The 19,186-nt window shown below is 43.0% G+C and overlaps 1 protein-coding gene across 1 annotated transcript in view; it reads right to left on the bottom strand.

The window, feature by feature from the left end:
- Positions 1 to 1,587: 1,587 nt before the first annotated feature.
- The window catches only part of LOC146817301 (isoaspartyl peptidase/L-asparaginase-like), a 1,382,729-nt gene continuing 1,365,130 nt past the window's right edge, over positions 1,588 to 19,186 (bottom strand). The window contains exon 7 of the mRNA XM_085609196.1: positions 1,588 to 2,281. Within this exon, the coding sequence (XP_085465322.1) occupies positions 2,067 to 2,281 (215 nt within the window). The 3' untranslated portion in view covers positions 1,588 to 2,066. The remainder of the gene's footprint in view (positions 2,282 to 19,186) is intronic.

The following is a 19,186-nucleotide window of genomic DNA, read 5'->3' as shown; positions in this document are numbered from 1 at the left end:
TGATAAGGTGCCGTCCCTCTCCCATGGTGTGTAGGGTATGTATTACTGCTTGGGTGGGCGGCTCTACATCAATCTCACCCTACAGCAACTTTAGGACTCCCAATAACTGTCTGGGTAGAACAAACTGATTCAGCAGAATGTTGTAATCCTGACATAACTCGTCAATCTGTAGTAAATTACTGTCCTGGAACAAATTCCCTGCAGTGTCAAGGGAGTAAACCGAGACCTTTACAAAGTAATACAGTAAATGGTAAAGGACAAACATCTTGGTGAGAGTGACTCTACCCATTAGAGCCAACAGTAGCCGCTGCCAAAACTGCATTTGTTACTTGAGTGCCATCAATACCTCCTGTAGATTACCCTCAAATAGATCTTGTTGAGAGTGATAAAGGCAAACCCAAAGGCTTCAAACCGCTGCCGTCAACCAAGTTAATGGTTCTCCACCCAGTTGTATTATCTGCAGTGAAGCATCGCGATTTAGCGGGAAAACACATGATTTCCCCCAGTTCACCTACAATCTTGTCACCCTACAAAATCCCCAAAAGCCTCCACAATGGGGGCTATATCGCTTGATGCATCAAGAAGCTATAATAGAATGTCGTCCGCATATAGGGACATTAATGACAGCAGACATCGCATTCTGTCAATTGAGAGAGGAAGCCCACCAGAGGGTGACAACCAGTGGCCAGGAGGCAAGTGGGCACTGCAAATTGATAATCGGTGACAAGAGCAGCTCAAACTCTAAGTAAGCAACTATGTTACCCCGGCGTCACCTGGGAAGTGACGGATGAGTCACACAGACGAACTAGCAGACTTTGGGAGTTGGTACTTAGATATTACAAGTTTTAGGGGGAAAGAGGTTTACTTTTCTGCGTGGAAGTTTGGGTGGGTGGGCAACAGACCTTTCTGGAGTTGGAAGGATGAGCAGTTACAAGCTTTTATTCAGGAAAAGTGGTTTTAAGGGGTGTTTGTGGCGTTGTTTTAGTTGAGATAATTTTGAGCTCATACAGGCAGATGACAAGTTATGTGACATGTTGGGAAGTCAGGGGAGAGAGGGGCCTACAGAGGTTGAAGCCAGACATAATTCTACTCCAAGGGACCCATTTAATGGGGACAGAATGTAGGTTTCTTGGCAGGGGATAATATGTCCCTTTCGCACACGCAGACCTCACCCTCATTTAGAGTTTAGTGGTAGGGGTACTTCATCACAGTTATGGCTGATGGCTCGTCCACCATAGTGCAAGTGCATCTCGTCTGCCAAATTCTAAATAGGGCCTTTAGTGCTTGCTCATGACCACAGTGAGACCAAGTAACAACTCTGGATCCTGGCATTGCAAACTCAAGCTCTTACCTGAGCTAAGATAATACCCATTACTTGAAAAACACCTACATAAAATTCTGTAGAATAACAAGCTATTACCATAATATCTTTCAAAAAGCTGTGTGTTGATGGAGCATTAAGCATGACTTAATGATAATGATTTAGACTTAAAGATGATTTAGAAAGATTTTCCATGAGATGAAATTTGTTTACAAAGGTTAGCATTATTTTGTTAGTATTACGCTAAACAATAGCTCAAGGGTGTTTTCAATTTGAAAATGTAAGAAACTTAAAAATGATAATGGTCAATATTAATTCCTATAATTGTGAAATAATAATGTAGCCAGGGACATTTTGTGCACAAGACAAATATTTCAACGCCACAAGGTTGTCTTGTGTTCCACCATTCAAAACTTCACCTGAGGGGGAACTTGACATAAATAAAAAGATGTTTCAGAATACGTTTTTGCAAAATATTGTGAAAGAATGTTCCTGCAAAAAGTATGATTTTTACGATGTTTTTCAATTTTTTTCATGCAAAACCCATTAAGGGGGTCGGGAGGATTTTACCAACAAAACGATACTGGCAACTTTATGAAGTTGAGAAAGCTACTTAAGCTTCATAATAGTTAACACGCTTGCTGAAGTGCGACCTTTACCGGTTTTACACACCTCTCGTCCATCATTCCACCATCTTATTCTTTTTCACCCTGTGTTCATATAGAATAGCAGAGGCTTGTAGCAACTAATTGGAACTGCCAATATCTCCAAAGAGGGTTTCGCCTGGATTGAGACCATAGGTCAAAAGGCCATCTTTAACAGCTGCCCATGCCATCCGCTGGGTAGTAAATGTTGCCGTCCAGTCTCCGGATTTACTGACAGCTATAACACCACCGTGGCCATGTACCCTATTCTTCATGTAGGAGAGAGCAGCATCTGCAGCTTCGGCAGGCGTCATGCCTAGAAAAAGAACAATGATAACAGTTAATGAAAGACTTATTCGGATTGTCAGGTACATAGCATCCTCCATAAATACAGAATACAAACTACAATCTTGGATAGAATTTGAACTCGACGGAGGAAAGATCTGTTTACAAATGTTAGCTGGAGCTCATGCACAATCTTACTAAACCTAAACTGGGGAAAAAATGTAAACCGCTCACATTTTTTCTTTTTTTTTATTCATTTGTAGTTTTGTATAGTGGAACCAGTCCTAAAAGGTGACATATCCGTAATGATACAGAACAAAAACAGCATTAATAGTGAGTGTGGCAGGAGAGAAGAAATGCTAAGAAACGCAAACGGCAATTGTTTAGAAATAAAAACAGTGAGTGAAGTGAGGGTAGAACCTAGAGGGTAAAATAGGGAAATTAATTCACAAACACATCACAAATGATGACCTGGTTGTCTCTGTGTCTTTTAAATCAGATTGCATCTGATTTGAGTTGTTCTCTCTCAGGGATGAAGTATCTAAGGGGCATATTATCAAGGGCATTATCGCCGCTTTAGCGGCACTTTTTGCCGATAAAGTGGCCATAATTTTATCGCCCTATTAGCAAGCCTGCGCTAACATGTGTTAGCGCAAGCTTTCTGGCGTTAGCTGCCATATTTTTCATCGCCTTGCATGCCAGCGATATGTATCGCTAATGACATGCAAGGTAGGCGTTACTTACCTGAATTCCACGGTAGAAATCGCTAACAGCACTTCGCTGTATTATCAAAGATGACCTGCAATACAATAATTTGCGCTAACCCCGATGTACGCAGGTTTTTATCACCTGCTAAAAACCTGACTAAAGCCAGATCTCCATCAGAAGTCCCACAGACATCAAAGAGGTAGGGGCATATTAGCAAGTAAGGGCGGTAATTATCACCAGTGCCAAGTATCTCTTTGACGTCTGTGCGCCGATCGCTGCCGATAGCAAGCTATCGCCTGAAAACCTATCACCTCTTAGCGGGAATTATCGCCCCTTTCCCTGACACCTCTCACAGGCGTGTTGATAATACGTCGGTAAGAAGCCGAAAATTATGCCGAAAATTATCAGGGAAAGGAGGCGATAACAAAACTTACGATACGTGGCACGGGCGATAATTATCGACCTTACTTGCTAATATGCCCCTAAAACAATAGGGGGCAGATCATTAAGGCCAACAACGCCGCTTTAACGGCCGTTTTCGAACGAACAGATTGAATGACCTCACTATTAGCAAGGACACGCTAATAGGCATCAGCATGTGTTTCCTGGGGTCAGCCGCCGTTTCACTAACACCTCGCATCGCATCTCTAATGAGATGCAAAGAAGGCGTTCCCTCTGAAAACAACAGTGAAAACGTCGCTAACCGCACATCACGGTATCAACAAACCGGGCCCTGACACCTATAGCAACATAAAAATCAGCGCTAACCGGGGTTAACGCCGTCAGCTAACGTCTGCTAAATTTCAGACTTATCTATGTTTATAAAGGGAGGTGGATTGTCTGCCTATGACCACCATGGCGTATCAACAATGGATTCCCCATCGCTGTAGTGTTATCGCTGGATTTCCAGTGATAAGCCCGCATTTCGCCGCTATCGCTGCATTATTTATCGCCTTGGAGATAAGCGTTGATAATAATGCGATATCTCCGCGATTAAATGCAGCGATAGCTGGCGAGATTCAAAACTACGCTAATCGCGCTTTGGGATGATTATCGCAGCTCCTTGTTGATATGCCCCGACATTCTTTAGTTATTTCTTGAAGGCTTCTGTAAAGTCTGGAGGCTTGGCATATATGACACATGTATAAGGTACAAAGCAATATTGTTTTTTTTTTCAAATGTAGTCTCCATAAAATGCCAGCTCCCAACAAGGCAACTACGTGCAGCTCAAACTGACAAAGAATGCAAACAAACTCACTTGTGTGTGGGAACTCCAAGTGGACAGCAGCGTTAGAAGCAACACAGTCGCTAAATAAATGGTGTATCTTGTGGGATGCGGGAGGTTTGTGACGAGTTCTGTTGAATGTGTTCTGTTGCATTCTTGTATAGCACTTTTATTGTAGAGCACTTTTTGAATAAGACAACACCGACCTTAATGAGCAGATCTGTTAAGGTTTCAAGAGACAGTAGTAGAAGGCTGATATGCTTTCAATGGGTAAGTAGCAGCCAGGACTTTAGCATGAATATCATGGACCCTGCTGCTAGCAAGGAAAATAGCCCCTCTGAATGCTGTTCGCGGAGTAAAATGCAGCAAATGTCAAAGTTTATTGGGCCCCTTAGGACTCTGGACCCCAGTGCCACTGCACCTGCTGGACCAATGGTAGCCACGCCCTTGTAGAAGCACAGCTCTGCATGGCTGCTTTACATTCAATGTGGCAATGTTCGAACTTCTCATCATGACTGCTGCATCTCTACCAGAGCATTATCAGAAGGGCAGGAGTTCTATTAGTCAAACAGTCCCCGCGCGCCTCAGCAGAGGTGCTGCCTCTCTGAAAGAATAACACTGCCACCCTTTAGCAGAGATGCTCTACCCTTTGTGAGATAATTCAACCGCATTACAGGAGGGGTGCTACTGCCATAGTGAGCTGATAATGGCATCTCTCAAGAGGGATGCTGCACCTTTAATGTGACAATAATTAACCTTTTCAGCAGGGTTGCTATACTTTTAAGGAGAGTACTGTCATTGTCTTAGTGTTGGATCGTAAGTACAATAGTATTAGTAGTTCATGGGGATAATATCATTATGTAAGTATACTATTGTAATTCAGTAAGTACAATAGTACTACTATTAGTATTTTAACTGTACAAGCATTAGTATTTTAATGGCATAGTATTGTCATTATCATACTACTGTATTATCAACAAAGCTGCTGCACCTCCAATGGGAGAAATATGTCACTTCATTAATATGTTTAGAAAAAATCTGCATACACCACAGAACTCACCCGAATTTTGAATAAATCTATGTATTTATATAATACAATATTTTCATAGGTGCTACTGTATTCAACGGTGTGCTCAGTGCAGGGTAGTATAAATCATATTTTTCCCCTCAAAGGTACCCTACATCTAACATTACACTCAGATGTACTGTTAAATTGCTCCCAATCCTGATCACGGCCTGCCGATTAATACAACAAAGTTGAGAAATCAATATATTGTAAATCGCTTATCAAAACTCTGATGATCATATTGAGGACGTCATTTTGTCATAAACAGTTTGAGGATTTTTTGTGCCATAACACATATTTTCACCACTTGTTTTTAATGCAGTGCTGTTTCTTTTTCTTTAACAAATTGTTCCGTTCAATTGCTTTGGATGTGTTTTACACTCCTCTACACTTAGCACTGTATCATATAAACTATCACTTTTTATTATGTAACTATGTGAAACTGTCTTACGCGAGTACAAAGATTATTGTAATGTCAAGTTTGGTGCTTTTAATTTTCGTATGGAATTTGTTAACATATGGGAATACTGAAACTACTGTGTGACAGTATTGGCACTTTTCATAAGTGCATATGTACACACTTCTCAGCAGGACTGCAATACTTTTAATCAGACAGCACTTCTGAGCTGATTTACTTTTGATCGGACGATGCTGGCACTTCTCAGCACCTTTAGTGGGACCCTATCAGCAGTTCTCAGGAAACAGCAATGGGCCTCATTTATGAAAAGTGACGCATCACTGCGTGAAAACAGTGATGCGTCACTTTTCACTGCGCCCTCCCTGCGACTCCAATGATGCGTCATATTTACAGTATGACGCATCATGTCGCAAGGAGTCACAGATACGTCAGTATTTCTGACGTATCTGTAGGCGCAAAAGTGACGCATTGCTGGAGTGTGTCACGAAAGTGACGCAACTCCAGCAATGTGTCCTTTCACATGGGGCAAGCCCCATGTGAAAGGGCCTGCATCAGTCTTACGCCTGCTGTGAGGCAGGCGCAAGATATTGACGCATTTGCACCCTAGAAGTGGCACAGTGAAATCTCGTAGATTTCACTGCGTTACTTCTACGATGCTTACTTACGTGGGAACGCCCACCCTGCATACATTATACCTGACGCAGGTATAATGTAGCGCAGGGGTTTACAAAGTGTCACATCTACCTAGATGCGTCACTTTGTAAATATGATGCAACAAGGTCCAGTTTTTACGCCGCTGATGCGTCACAAAAAGTGACGCACCGGCGGCGCAAAAGTGACGCAAGGACTCATAAATGAGCCCCTATATGTTTAATGAGGCAGTATCAGCGTTTCTTACCCAGAGCAGCAGTGCACGGCCTGGTAGCAGCGCTGGGAGGAGATGAAAGCGAGACAGGATGCAACATGTTAGCTTCTTTTTTATTTTAAAGTGCTTGTTTCTTAACGTTAAACAACATTTGTTTCACCGCCCTTTTAACCTGAAACCTTTGAAGGCTGGTTCATTGCCATTGTTGGCTGAAATGTATTTGTGCGTTACTTTTGTGCATGCAGTCAGAAGCCGGGGCTCTCACTGCTGGGGTGTTGAACCGATTTTGAAGCTTGTCACTGGCTGCCTTCTGCTCTTTGCCTCCGGGTGAAAGGACACAAGCTACTCTTATCTGCTTTCCCGATCAATGCTATTTTTAGGTTTCGCCTACAGAGCGCTTGTACCATGCTTGTGAAAACTATTACTTTTAATATAAATTTAAAAGGGACTTACATCCCCCCTCCTCTCTTTCCTGGCTTTTCATTGTTTCCTGTGTGTGTCACTTACTTTTCCTCCATTTTTATTGGCTGTAGCATATTTTCCTATATTTGCCAATGCTTGTTCCTTGTCTGCTTCCCTTATCAGTTTCCTGTAGCCCGAATACTGTTAACATCCACTTTGGTGGAACTATTTTTTAATAAAGTTTCACTCCTTTTTGCTTTTTCATCCTGCAGCAGATTTATATAGCAACTTATGGAGACATTATGTGATTTGCCCAGAATCACAGGGTATTGCTCCGCAGAGACTCAAACCGAAATCCTCAGCTCCTGAGTCAGACGCTCTGGTCACTGCACCACATCCTCTTCATTCCAATAATACTTGTCAGGAAGCTCTTTACTTCATCCCAGAAGGTGATTGATTAAAACAGCTCATTATTTATTACAGGCGAAGCTGATGCATTACCAATGCTTGTTGTTTAGGGCAATTCAAGAGTATACTACTGAAACCAGGACCAATACACTGTTTACTGCAACTTCACAAGTAGGGACAAGTGGGTTGAGAAGTGCATGATGTCGATTCGTTAAGACAATCAGCGCAGTGATGATGTTTCTTCATTCTAACATCCTCATGCACTGTGATTGAGATTTCTATTGAAATGTAAAACGGATTTGTAAACCGTCTGCTGGCATTTTAAGCAAGTTTTTCAGTGTGCCACTTCTGGCTGTTCATCTCCAGCCTATCACTGTGCTGCATCTGAAAGTGAGGTCATCAGAAAGATTAATGGAAGAAGGGTGGAGTTTTCTCGTTGTTTTGTGACCCATGGTGAGTTTGGGCAGGCGCTTGGCTTCTTTTTGACATTAAGCATTTTAGGAATACTAGAAGCTTTATTGCAATCTGCAAAGGGGAGCACTGTCGTTTTTAGCAGAACTATTTGGTGTCATCCATTTTATTTACATTTTAAATTAGTCTGGCAGCAGGCCTTTTGAAAATCCAGCCATTTGTGTTTCAGAAAAGGTTTGAAGATGCCCCCAGGAGGACAATGACCAAACCAAGAGTCCTAATCGTCCACAAGATCCTCCTTCTTTATCTTCACCATGTGTGGCAACTGTGACTGTTAGCACACCAAGCACACCTATTGTTTCGGCATCCCTATCTCAAGCCCTCTCTCTCCCCCGGCGCACCCGCCTGAGACTATCCTTCTGATGCTTCTGTTGCTTCTCCATCTTTGATGGTTCATTTCCCAGCATTATTGGGTGCTGAGACGCCAACACGTGGATTTGAAAATAGAGATTTGACAAAATTTAATGAGCGTATGGGCCCTTTTGTACGGTCTGTGGTGGGGGATGAGGAGAAGAAGGTAGTAGCTAATCAGGCTGAGCAGTGGGGTCGTAATCCCATTTACAGTGTGGAGGATATTTGGGGTGTGATGAAAGATACAGCAGCATGCTTTTAAACATATGCCCTCTACATTGATTGGCCTTTGTCAGCAACATTTTGGGGACGTCGCACCACAAATTTTATCCGATATTAGAGATCACGTGTATGCCAGTGGTTTGGACCCAGGCCAAGTTTTTGGGAACATACCAAGTTGGTTGCCTATAGAAGCAGCTTGCATGAGAAGAGTCCTACCACAGTATCTCAGTTTCTGATGAGAGAAGTTCATCTCATATATCACCAAGAGATACCAGTGTTAACGGATCAGCAAAGTAATGTTACTCGAGCAGGTATAGCGGCTCGTTTCCAGGAGCAATGGGTCTATACTCCATGGAAAAGAAGTGAGGTTTTATCCCGTAACGCCTTAACCGAGGCAGAAATTTCACCGCTTGTTTGGGCGGGGCCGCGTCAGCCAACAGACGTGCGCTGCACTACAGAGGTAGTGCTCGCGACGGGCGCAAGGAAAGGGTTAAGACTAATTTGACTGATCCTAGGAAAAATCCTACTGCTTATTATAAAGTACTGACTGAAGCTGCCTCTTTGACGGTAATGACTCTTGCTGATATTGAACTGTTTTTGGTCTTCTTGTTCCTGTTGATATCTGGAGGCAGGTTCATATTCAAGATCATGTTGCAGAGTTGGGTGGTACATGGTATCAAATTAAAGCATGGGATCAGGAAAGAAAGCCAGGTGATAAGCCCTGAGCATAGATACATGCTTTGCCAGGCCACATTATTACAAATATGCATTATCTTATTCCGCCAAAGAAAGTAAGTTGGGACAAGTTGACGGCGTGCTGACAAAAGAATGATGAGAGTGTGTCTGATTTCTTCACCCGGTTTGAGGATACATTTTTGGATTACAGTGGGCAGGATTTGTCTATTGAAGGAGGTGTTTGGTTGTTTGTTGACAGGTTTTTTCTAATTTACTTAATTGCGACTCATTTACAGGTTTCTGAAAGTACCATGTCCACCTCTTCCACTTCTGTTACTTTGAATATGGCTTAATATTAGGAACTTCGGGACCAAGAGGAGAAAGAGAGGATGGAGTAAAAGAATAAGGATTTGAAAACAAAGGTATTGTTGCAACAGGCATTTAGAGGGAATGTGAGAGGACATAGTGGTCCTGCCCGACAGCTTCCACGGACTAGTAGGCAGCCAAATATGATGCCTTTGTGGCCGAATCAGTGTGCATATTGTAAGGAGGAGGGTCACTGGCGTAGTGAGTGTCCTGTGCTTTTGCAGAAGGTGGCGGTCCCTAGAGGATGAGGTTCTCATGGACGGGGTCGTGGAGTTGGTGGGGCTGATAGGGCTCCAAAGGCTGCAGCTTCACAGGGTCGTTCTAATAATAATTACTTTGATGACCCCCGCGATGGGCAGTACTACCATGATGACTATGCTATGGATGAAGCGACAGGAATGTCTTACAGCTAGGAGAGCTAGGGACAGAGTGGGGGACCAGTTCCGATACCTGGAGACCAGCGTGGTCCTTATGTAACAGCGGAACTGCAAGGTTCGACTAAGGAATTTTGGGTGGACACAGGTACGACAAAACGTTCTGTTTCTCAAAATATGGTCCCTGGGGCGACTCTGTCTGGCCATAATATGAGCCCCATTTCAAGACGCCTTTCATTGACTATTGGTTCTTTCACTGTGGATTCTCGATTTTTGCTGACATCTAATTGTGGTGAGAATTTGATGGGTTTGGATTTGTTGAAGAAATTGCATGCCGCAATTTATTGTTCCCCAGCAGGTGTCGTTATGACAATGGGCCCAGATGTAGTAGGTGTTAAACAGTGTTTGCCCAAGGATGCACCCCTTCCTGTTGAATTTGCTGATGTGCCACCCAGTTTGTGGGCAACAGGTGATGCAGGCATAGGGCTGTTACATATACCACCGGTTTCAATACTGGGCAAAGACAATGCTATTTGGTCTCGTATTCCTCAGTATAAAATACCACAGGCAGGAGAGCAAGCCTTATTGCAAATTATTCCGAATTTGATCAAGAAAGGAGTGGTTGAAGAGATGTCTGCCAATATTTGTAATAGTTCCATTCTTCTCATTCTCAAACGGGTACCCTTGGGTTCTCCTAATGATCAAGAAGATGTTTACCGTTTTGTGATCGACTAGTGCGAAGTTAATAAAATAGTGATTAACCAGTTTCCAGTGGTACCAGATATTACCACACTTTTTATGATGATTCCTTCCACTGCCAAATTCTTTTCTGTGATTGATTTGAAAAACAAATTTTTTTGTAATCCTATTCATTCAGATAGCCGGTACTTGTTTGGGTTTACACTAGCTGGCAGAAGCTTTAGATTCTGTCGATTTCCTCAGGGCTATACTGAGAGAGTCCAAGTATTTACATTCAGGCTTTAAAGAGTCAGTTGGATTCCCTTTTGGTCCCTGCAGGTAATGTATTGGTGCATTATGTTGATGACCTTCTTATCACTTCTTATACAGAGCAGAGTTGTAAAGATAGTACAGTTAAATTACTGTTGCATTTGGCTCAAGATGGTCATAAAGTTTCTCATTCTAAATTTCAGTATTGTGGACAGGAGGTCACCTACTTAGGTGACCTACTGTCGAAGGAGGGTAGGAGTTGACCACTGAGCGCATCAGTACCTTTGTTAAAACGCCTATTCCACAGACTCAGAAACATGTGCGCGCTTTTATAGGTATCACTTCCTACTGTTGGCAGTGGATACCTAACTACTCCCTACTAATCAAACCCTTGCTTGCCTTAACAACGAAAGAAGTGCATCAGCCTTTGTCTTGGACGCCTGAATCTCAGCAGTGTTTTGAGCAATTAAAAACTGCGTTTTGTTTGGCTCCAGTACTTGGCACCTCTAATTACGCCAAACCTTTTGTGTTTTACCTGCATGAGATCGCTGGTTGTGCGCTTTCTGTCCTAACACAAAAAATTGGCGATAAGCAATGGCTGTGTGCTTATTTCTCTGATGCCCTTGATCCTGTCGTGAGAGCCCTCCCAAGTTGTCTAAGAGGGGTTGCGGCTACTTCGATCAGAGAATCGGCTGGACTTTTACTGGATACTAACCTCACAGTCATGGTACCCCATGCTGTGGATACACTTCTGAATAAGACAAAGACACAGGCTCCTCACCAGCTCACGTCTTACTGGCTTTGAATTGACATTGTTTTCTAAACATATCACGATCAAAAGATGTGCTACTCTGAATCCAGCCACGTTACTACCCCTCCCTTCTGAGAGTGATTAAGTCGACAAACATGACTGTATCTTCTGGATGGAAGAAGAGATGAAAGGACGGGTAGCCTTGACTGACGTTCCCTTATCTGTCCCACAAGGGGAACTATATGTTGATGGCCCTTGTTTCAAATTACCAGATGACACTACAACTGCAGTTTATGCTATTACCACACTGTGTACAGTAGTAGAGACATCACAAGTCCATTATCAGTCGGCTCAAGCTGCTGAGCTTGCTGCCCGTATTTGAGCTTGTGAGTCGAGTGAGGGGCTGGTTGTCAATATCTATAATGACAGCCAGTATGCCTTTGGGGTTGCACATAAGTTTGGGTGACTCTGGGCTGAGAGATGGTTCCTTACTTCCCATGGCACCAGTATCCAGTATGGGCACCTTATATTGAGGCTTTTGTCCACTTTAACGCTCCCCAAGAGATTGGCCATAGTGAAGTGTAGCACCCACCAGAAGGTCACCGATGATGTAGGTAGGGGAAATGCTTTTGCAGATCAGACAGCTAAGGAAACGGCTCAGACAAAGATGAAAAGAATGTTTGTTGCAGGTCCGGATAGTTGGGTGCCTGAGGTTGTCATATTCGAGGACACTCTTGAGAATGTAAAAGAGATACAAAGCGAAGCCACAGTAGAAGAGTTAGCAGTGTGTCAGGAAAGTACAGCACAATTGAACGATGAGGGATGTTGGATTGATGAGTCAGGAAAGCAGAGATGGATGTTGCTCGATGCATATGTTCTCCCTGTGGTTACGATGGCCCATGGTCCAGCCCATATTAGTGCTAAGGGTATTTGCAAGTTGTCAGACCTTGTATGGCAGAATGACAATATCCCTAAGACAGCTGCACATTTAGTGAAGTACTGTATGGTGTGCATGATACACAATCCTGGAAAGGGTACCCCTACACCTCCTGGTATTTTTGCACTGCCCACTTTTCCTTTTGAAGTCCTTCAAATGAACTATATTGAACTAGAGAGATGCAATATTGTGAAGTATGTTTTGGTGGTTGTCTGTGCATTTACTAAATGGGTTGAGGCTTATCTCACTAAATACAATACAGCAATTATGACTGCAAAGATACTCCTGAAGGAGTTCTTTCCTCGTTTCGGCTTGCCCAGATTGATTTGGAGTGATAATGGAAGTAATTTTAATGCAAAAGTGATCCAACTGATTTCTGATGGTTTACTTATAAAGCAAAAGTTCCATGCTGCCAATCATCCACAGTCAGCAGGTTTGGTTGAGAAGTACAATGGTACTCTCAAGCTCAATCTAACAAAAATTCAGGAGACCACAGGGTTAAAGTGACCAGGTGCTTTACCGTTAGCTCTTTTGTCAACAAGAACGACAGCACATTCTAGGACAGAATTGTCACCATATGAGGTTGTGTTTGGACGCCCTGCAAATGTCTGGGGCGTCCCGCAACCTCAGCGTTTTTCTGATATTGAGTACCCATTGTTGCTTGATTATCTTGGCCAGTTAACAGAAAGTTTGCCTTCTATTCACCAACAGGTCTGGGATACCCTGACTACTGCACCAGAGGGGCTTGTGCACGACATTCAGCCTGGTGATTTTGTTTTGATGAAAACCTTCCAGAGGAAGAAAAGTTTGGAGCCGCATTGGAGGGTGCTGGAACAGGTCCTGTTAGCAACACACATCGCAGTAAAAGTCGCTGGCTATAAGAACCGGAAACCCGTGATTCATTGTTGCAGGATTCCTTTGCCCCTGCCCTATGACCAGTGTGTGAAGGATGGAGTAGGAGACTCTGAGTGCGAGACGGTGCCTCAGTTTGTCCCCTTCAGTGATGCCAAACTGACCTGGACACGAGCAGACAAGGAAAATTATGACATACTGAATGCAGCAGTTCCTCCGGAAGTGCGAGCTATCCAGGAGCCCCTGTTCATTGACCATGCTGTGCCTGGGGCCACCAGGTACAATTTGCAGCCTCGGCTGCGTGACGGTGTACCAAAAGAGAAGAAAGATTAGTTAGGGATGGACTGTGTAAGTCAGGACGTACTTAGCTACTGTACAGGACTTAGTTTAGGGTGATGAGAGTTTTGTGCACTGTTTGAACATTGGACAGGGTAGATCGAAGTATCTCTTGGGGGTATATTATCCTGGTCAACGTGGGAAACGAGCTTACGACAGAGCAAGCTCCACCACTGGTGCTCAAGAGCACCAACGTATTGATGGACACTAGGAGCCTGTACCAGTGAGGCTCTGACGGACACTAGGAACTTGCATATTCCCTTGTATTTTGTCTCATTTCATCATTTGTTATGCATCCCTTTGGTAGAATGGTTGCTGTGGAAGAGCAGCCAGTGATTCTTGTTTCCCAGCACAATGCAGCGTGGACCCGCAAACAAAAGTTAACATGTATTGCCCTTGTGATTTTGCTGTTAATCATGTTATGTGGGGTATCATGGATTTTGGAAAGTGATCAAAGTGTACCTTTACATAGTAAGGATAAGGTTGTTCCTCAAGTCCGAAAGAAAATCGGCAGCCCCAAGCAACGTGTTTCTAGATACACACAAGAGGTTCTTTGGAGAAGGGACTGCTTGTTACCATACTGAATCTGTCACTAGTCTATGGACAGCATATCCATTGTATATTGTCAATTATACCTACACTCGGCCCCTTGACTTTATAGAAGTGCAAGGAGTATTTGGGTTTGGCTATCCAGGTCCTTGTCTATATCATAGGAAGCCACGAGGCATGGGTTATCCGGTGTGTGACAACAACACTTACTGCGACAACTTCTATATGCAAAAGCAGAATGTAACTCTGATGGGTTACCAGTAAGGGTGGGCGGAATTTGCGAAATTACCTTTCGCAAAATTGCGCGGAACGGCAAAAAATCTCTGCGAACACGCGAAATTTCGCGTGCTCGCGGAGATTTGGGGCTGATTAATGCGTTACTGAATTTGACCTTCAACTCGGGCACCTGCTTTATTTATATCTGTAAGTGCTTCCTGTTGAGGTTTAATTTTTGTGACAGGAGCATCGTGCCAGAAGGAATCCTGCCCTGCATATTTATCCAAGAATATGCCACCGTTTTGTGCAATACCTCTACTCAACTGGAGTACTTTCTACTGGCTAATCAGTAAGTGCTACCTCGGTGGGTAAATGTATAGTGCTTTTCCTACACTACAGCTGCGTAAAGGGCCAGAAGAGTTGTCTCCAGCGACCATGTGTGTCTGTAACTTTTGCCCCCGCGCCGATGGGCGCCAGGGTCGCTCGAGTGAGCTGTTCATCATAGTGGAGAAAGGGCGGGAAGACGTTGCACACCGCTGGTGTGTGGGCTGGGGCCAAACTGGTGGGGCTTCTATGCAGTTCACATGCCTCTTGTTTATAAAGGGTCAGAGACCGACCGGAGCAGCAGATGAGGAGACAGAACCTCCTGGTGTCAGGAACAACACAGGGATTGTGCTCGAGAAACTCATGGATGCACAGACCTCCATCAAGGATTACAGCAAATTGTTGACGGTAGATATGGGGAGAAAGCACACCTGCCTATCCTCCCCCGTGCTCATGAATCTTTTGTGCTGATTAATGCATTACTGAATTTGACCTTCAACTTGGGCACCTGCTTTATTTAAATCTGTAAGTGCTTCCTGTTGAGATTTAAAATGACAGGAGCATCGTGCCAGAATGAATCTTGCCCTGCATATTTCTACATTTTCGCGTTCCGCGCAGAACGTGAAAATGTTGAAATTTTGCAATTTCCGCGAGTGGAACGGAAATTGTCGTCCACCCTTAGTTACCAGTATAAGGAATTGACAGTTCCCAGAGAAGCTGATTATTACCCTGCTTGTTGTCCAATTATCAATTTTACTGACACTATATTGTATGTCAATTGTTCACGGATGGTATTGCATAAGGGCATGTGCTCTTTGGTAAATATACAGGACCCCAGTACCTTTGGGAGGAATTTTTTGTCTAATGGGACTTATTCAAATGTCCATAATGGTACAGATGATGGGGCACTTGGGATGGTACTGCCTTTGGGTATACCTTGCTAACATGCGAAGCCTAAAGTAAGATGGGTTAAAAGGAAATTGACCAAAGAATTCTGTGAAGGAGTGACAGATCTCAAAGTCAATAATTATTAATGGTATTACTTTGGAATACGTTCTTTCCTCCATAATTACATTTGATGGTACTGCTATGGCCAGGGGTGAGAAAGCTAGAGAATATTTCGGATGTAAGCTGAAAATATTATCTAACTCCACAGTAGCAGCTTTGCGTGACATCACCACCCAATTGGAAAGTATGCAAGTAGACTAGATATGCAGTTGATTTCATTCTAGCTAAAAGTGGTGGTGTGTTCACTGTTGTAGGAGACCAGTGTGTAGTCAGGATCACAAATATGGAAAAGAATATTACCCAACACATTTGAGACATTCTAGAAAATATTAAAGGAATGGAAAGTGGGAACTGGAGTTGGTCTCTTTTAGGCAGCTGGGGTGGAACCTTGAAAGGTGATTTATTTCATTGTGATCTTGGTTTCTTGCTGTGTTCTTGTTCAATGCCTTCCCTTCTGTTGTTCTTATTGCACCACTCTTACTCCTAGGAGAAAAATATTGATTCATGACACCAATGCTGCAATTATGGTTCCAAAGGAGATCGATGACCTCATGCAGATAGATGAGGGCATTTTCGAGGCTTCTTTCCTCCTTACAGTCTCTCTTCCTGATGTTGACAATATAGAGTGCACCTAAGAAGTTTACCTATGACTTTCTGTTTTATTGATTTATATGCTCTTTGCTATTACTAGAAAATGTATAGCTCATGCCAAAAGGAGGGTCTGTTAGAATAGAAAAATTCATGTTTGCACATTGTTCTATGTATGTTAGCATTCGCTGCACCATTTTCTATGTCAGCGCTATTTTAAGTTATAATCTAAACTTATGCTTTGCTATTTCCGATAAAACGACTCTGTTGAGTTGTGTTTCTCCAAGGCTAAGTTTTGCTTTACTAATGAATACACTGTTCTTATTAGCGCATACCTTTCCCTCTAGATAAAGGCCTTCTACCACTTGTCTAGTGGCGGGCACGGGAGGAGCGACCTTGAGTAGTAGATAGTGTGTGCCCGGACTCAGAATCGAAAATTATTTTCTGTACTTCACTGATTTGCTGCATCTGCTTGGAAAACCTTACCCCAAGCTCTGTTCTGTTTGCAAGCATTATGGCACTCCTGGGTTCATGGTCTTTAGCGCTTAGAGACCATTGGTGATTTGGTGCTTTACAAATATAAACTAACAATAAGAAAATCAACAAAATTCCACAGTGGGCGTGCCTTCATTGGTTCTGAAATGTACATAATGTATCTTTATGCTTGCTGAAGTTAGTCCCTCTGCAGAACTCCTAAGGGTCTGGGCAGACTGGGCTCCACTGAATAAACAGATATTGGTTTTTATTCTCTACTGTCTGACCGACTCTTCATTTGGTATGGAAGGCTGAGAGGTGGTCAGGTGTGACTCAGGTGACCCTAATCGGGCCACTTCCTTCACCCCTTACTGAAAACATGCAGGTTTATCCCATGAATGTTTAGCAAATGGCTGCATGAGGAGCCTAACCAAGACAAGGGGGAGGAAACACAGTGCCTGCATATGATCATCCGTTCTCCAAAAGCCTTCTGTTTATTTCAGCACATAGTCAAATCAATTACTCACATTAGAAAGTGTTCACCATCAGTCTATTGCACAGCCAATGCTTACCTCTCTGGATTCTAACCACTTTTCTTTGAGATGCTGGTTACAAGGAGCACAACCCGATTTTGCTAGAGGTTTCTACCAGAATCCCATTTCAGCAAAAGAGAGCTTTAGAACACCTTGTAACACCTCCAATACACTGCTGATGTAAAAATAAAATGCAAGGTGTTCTTAGGACCACCGTTGATGGTCTTCATATGCTACCTCTTTAGAATAATACAATTGCCTTCAGCAGCCACCAGGGCATGCCGCATTGCATTGGCAGGTTACAGGGTCAGAATTGCATGCAATTGCCAAAAACCGAGGTGGCATAGTGAGGTTAGAGGGCGTTTGTCATATAATAACATAAGGATTTGTGATATGTTTCAGAATTTTCTTCCTTGTCAGAGATCATTTGTGATGTTTTATTTAGCTTTGAGCATTACGTTGGTAGCCTATGGGGAGACACTTTAGCCTATCTTCTCTTCACTAGATTAGGCCAGGAATACATGGAAAAAGTCAGGTGGGACATATCCAAGTTTAATACAACCAGCTGAGTATCAAGTGATGATATATTAAATGTTATGTATTGAAACACTGTATTTTGTACAAACACCACGTATTTGTAAATTGATAAAACTAGCTTGAATCCACTTGATAAGATATTAATATATTGAAGATGGTAAATGCAACTTGCTCTGCATTCTGTAATACACAAATAAATATGCCTAAAAAAGAAAAAAGGTAAGAGCATCAAAGAGTATTAAGCCAGGAAAATGAATTTTAATTAATGTAATGTATTATCTATAGAGCGTACTTCTCCAGGAGTCACCCTGGACAAGAGACTTAACCTCCATTCCCAAATTAACACCATGGCCACAAATGCATGCTACCAACTCCCCTTTCTCAGGGGTATCTGACAATTCATTCCCGAACAAGACCTGAAAAACATTGTTCAATCATTGGTACTCTCAAGACTTGACTATAGCAATTTACTCCTTGCAGGCCCCCCCCCTAGATCCACCTTTCTCCTTTGAAATCCATCCTTCATTCAGCGGAGCGCTTCATCTACGGGGCCAAAAGAAACAACCACATCATGCCTATGCTGAGAACTCTTCACTGGCTTCCTATTGAAGCCAGGTCAATATTTAAGACTGCTTGTATCACCCATAAAGACTGTATACTTCCACCCCTCACTGTCTAGCTAACAAACTCAAAGTTTCAGGCGGATCAGGACCCTGACATAATGCTGAAAACCTACTGCTCGAACCTTCAAACTTCAAAAGGGAAAGATTTCTGACGCAATCTTTCTCCGGTAGTGCGATCAGAATTTGAAATTCTCTTCCTCCATGCCTAAGCACTACCATCTCTTTCTGCATCTTAAAAAAAAAAGAAACTTAAAACGCTTCTCTTATAAAGAAAAATGCTAACTAATAACCAACTACTAGCTGTTAGATCTGGGGGTCTCTAGTTGGCAGAGGTAAGTACCTGAGACCAAATAGGGACCCTTGCTTCTAGTCAGGGTACAGGGACACACACTGTGGACAACCCCTGCTCACCCTCTAGGTCGCTTGGCACGAGCAGACAGGCTTATCCCCAAGGCAATGTGCTAGGTATTTGCACTCAATCCCCACAATGACCCCCCCAGTACACCACAAAGGTAGACCACACAGGTATGTATATAAAAATATATCTTTATCTAGTTTCGCAGGAGAGAAAGACGATCAGGATAATTGCACATGAGCTTAATGGTTGCACTAGGTTACTAGGAAGTTTCTTCTACTTTAAAAACAGACTCAAGTCTCTACTCGCTATCACAGGGGTATCAAAGCAGGGCGGTGTGACCCAGTCAGCTCT

The sequence above is a fragment of the Triturus cristatus genome, chromosome 6, assembly GCF_964204655.1.
Source record: "Triturus cristatus chromosome 6, aTriCri1.1, whole genome shotgun sequence".
In the NCBI taxonomy this organism is placed as follows: Eukaryota; Metazoa; Chordata; class Amphibia; order Caudata; family Salamandridae; genus Triturus; species Triturus cristatus.
The sequence above is the reverse complement of the archived record's forward strand: the minus strand, read 5'-3'. Positions and strand labels throughout refer to the sequence as shown.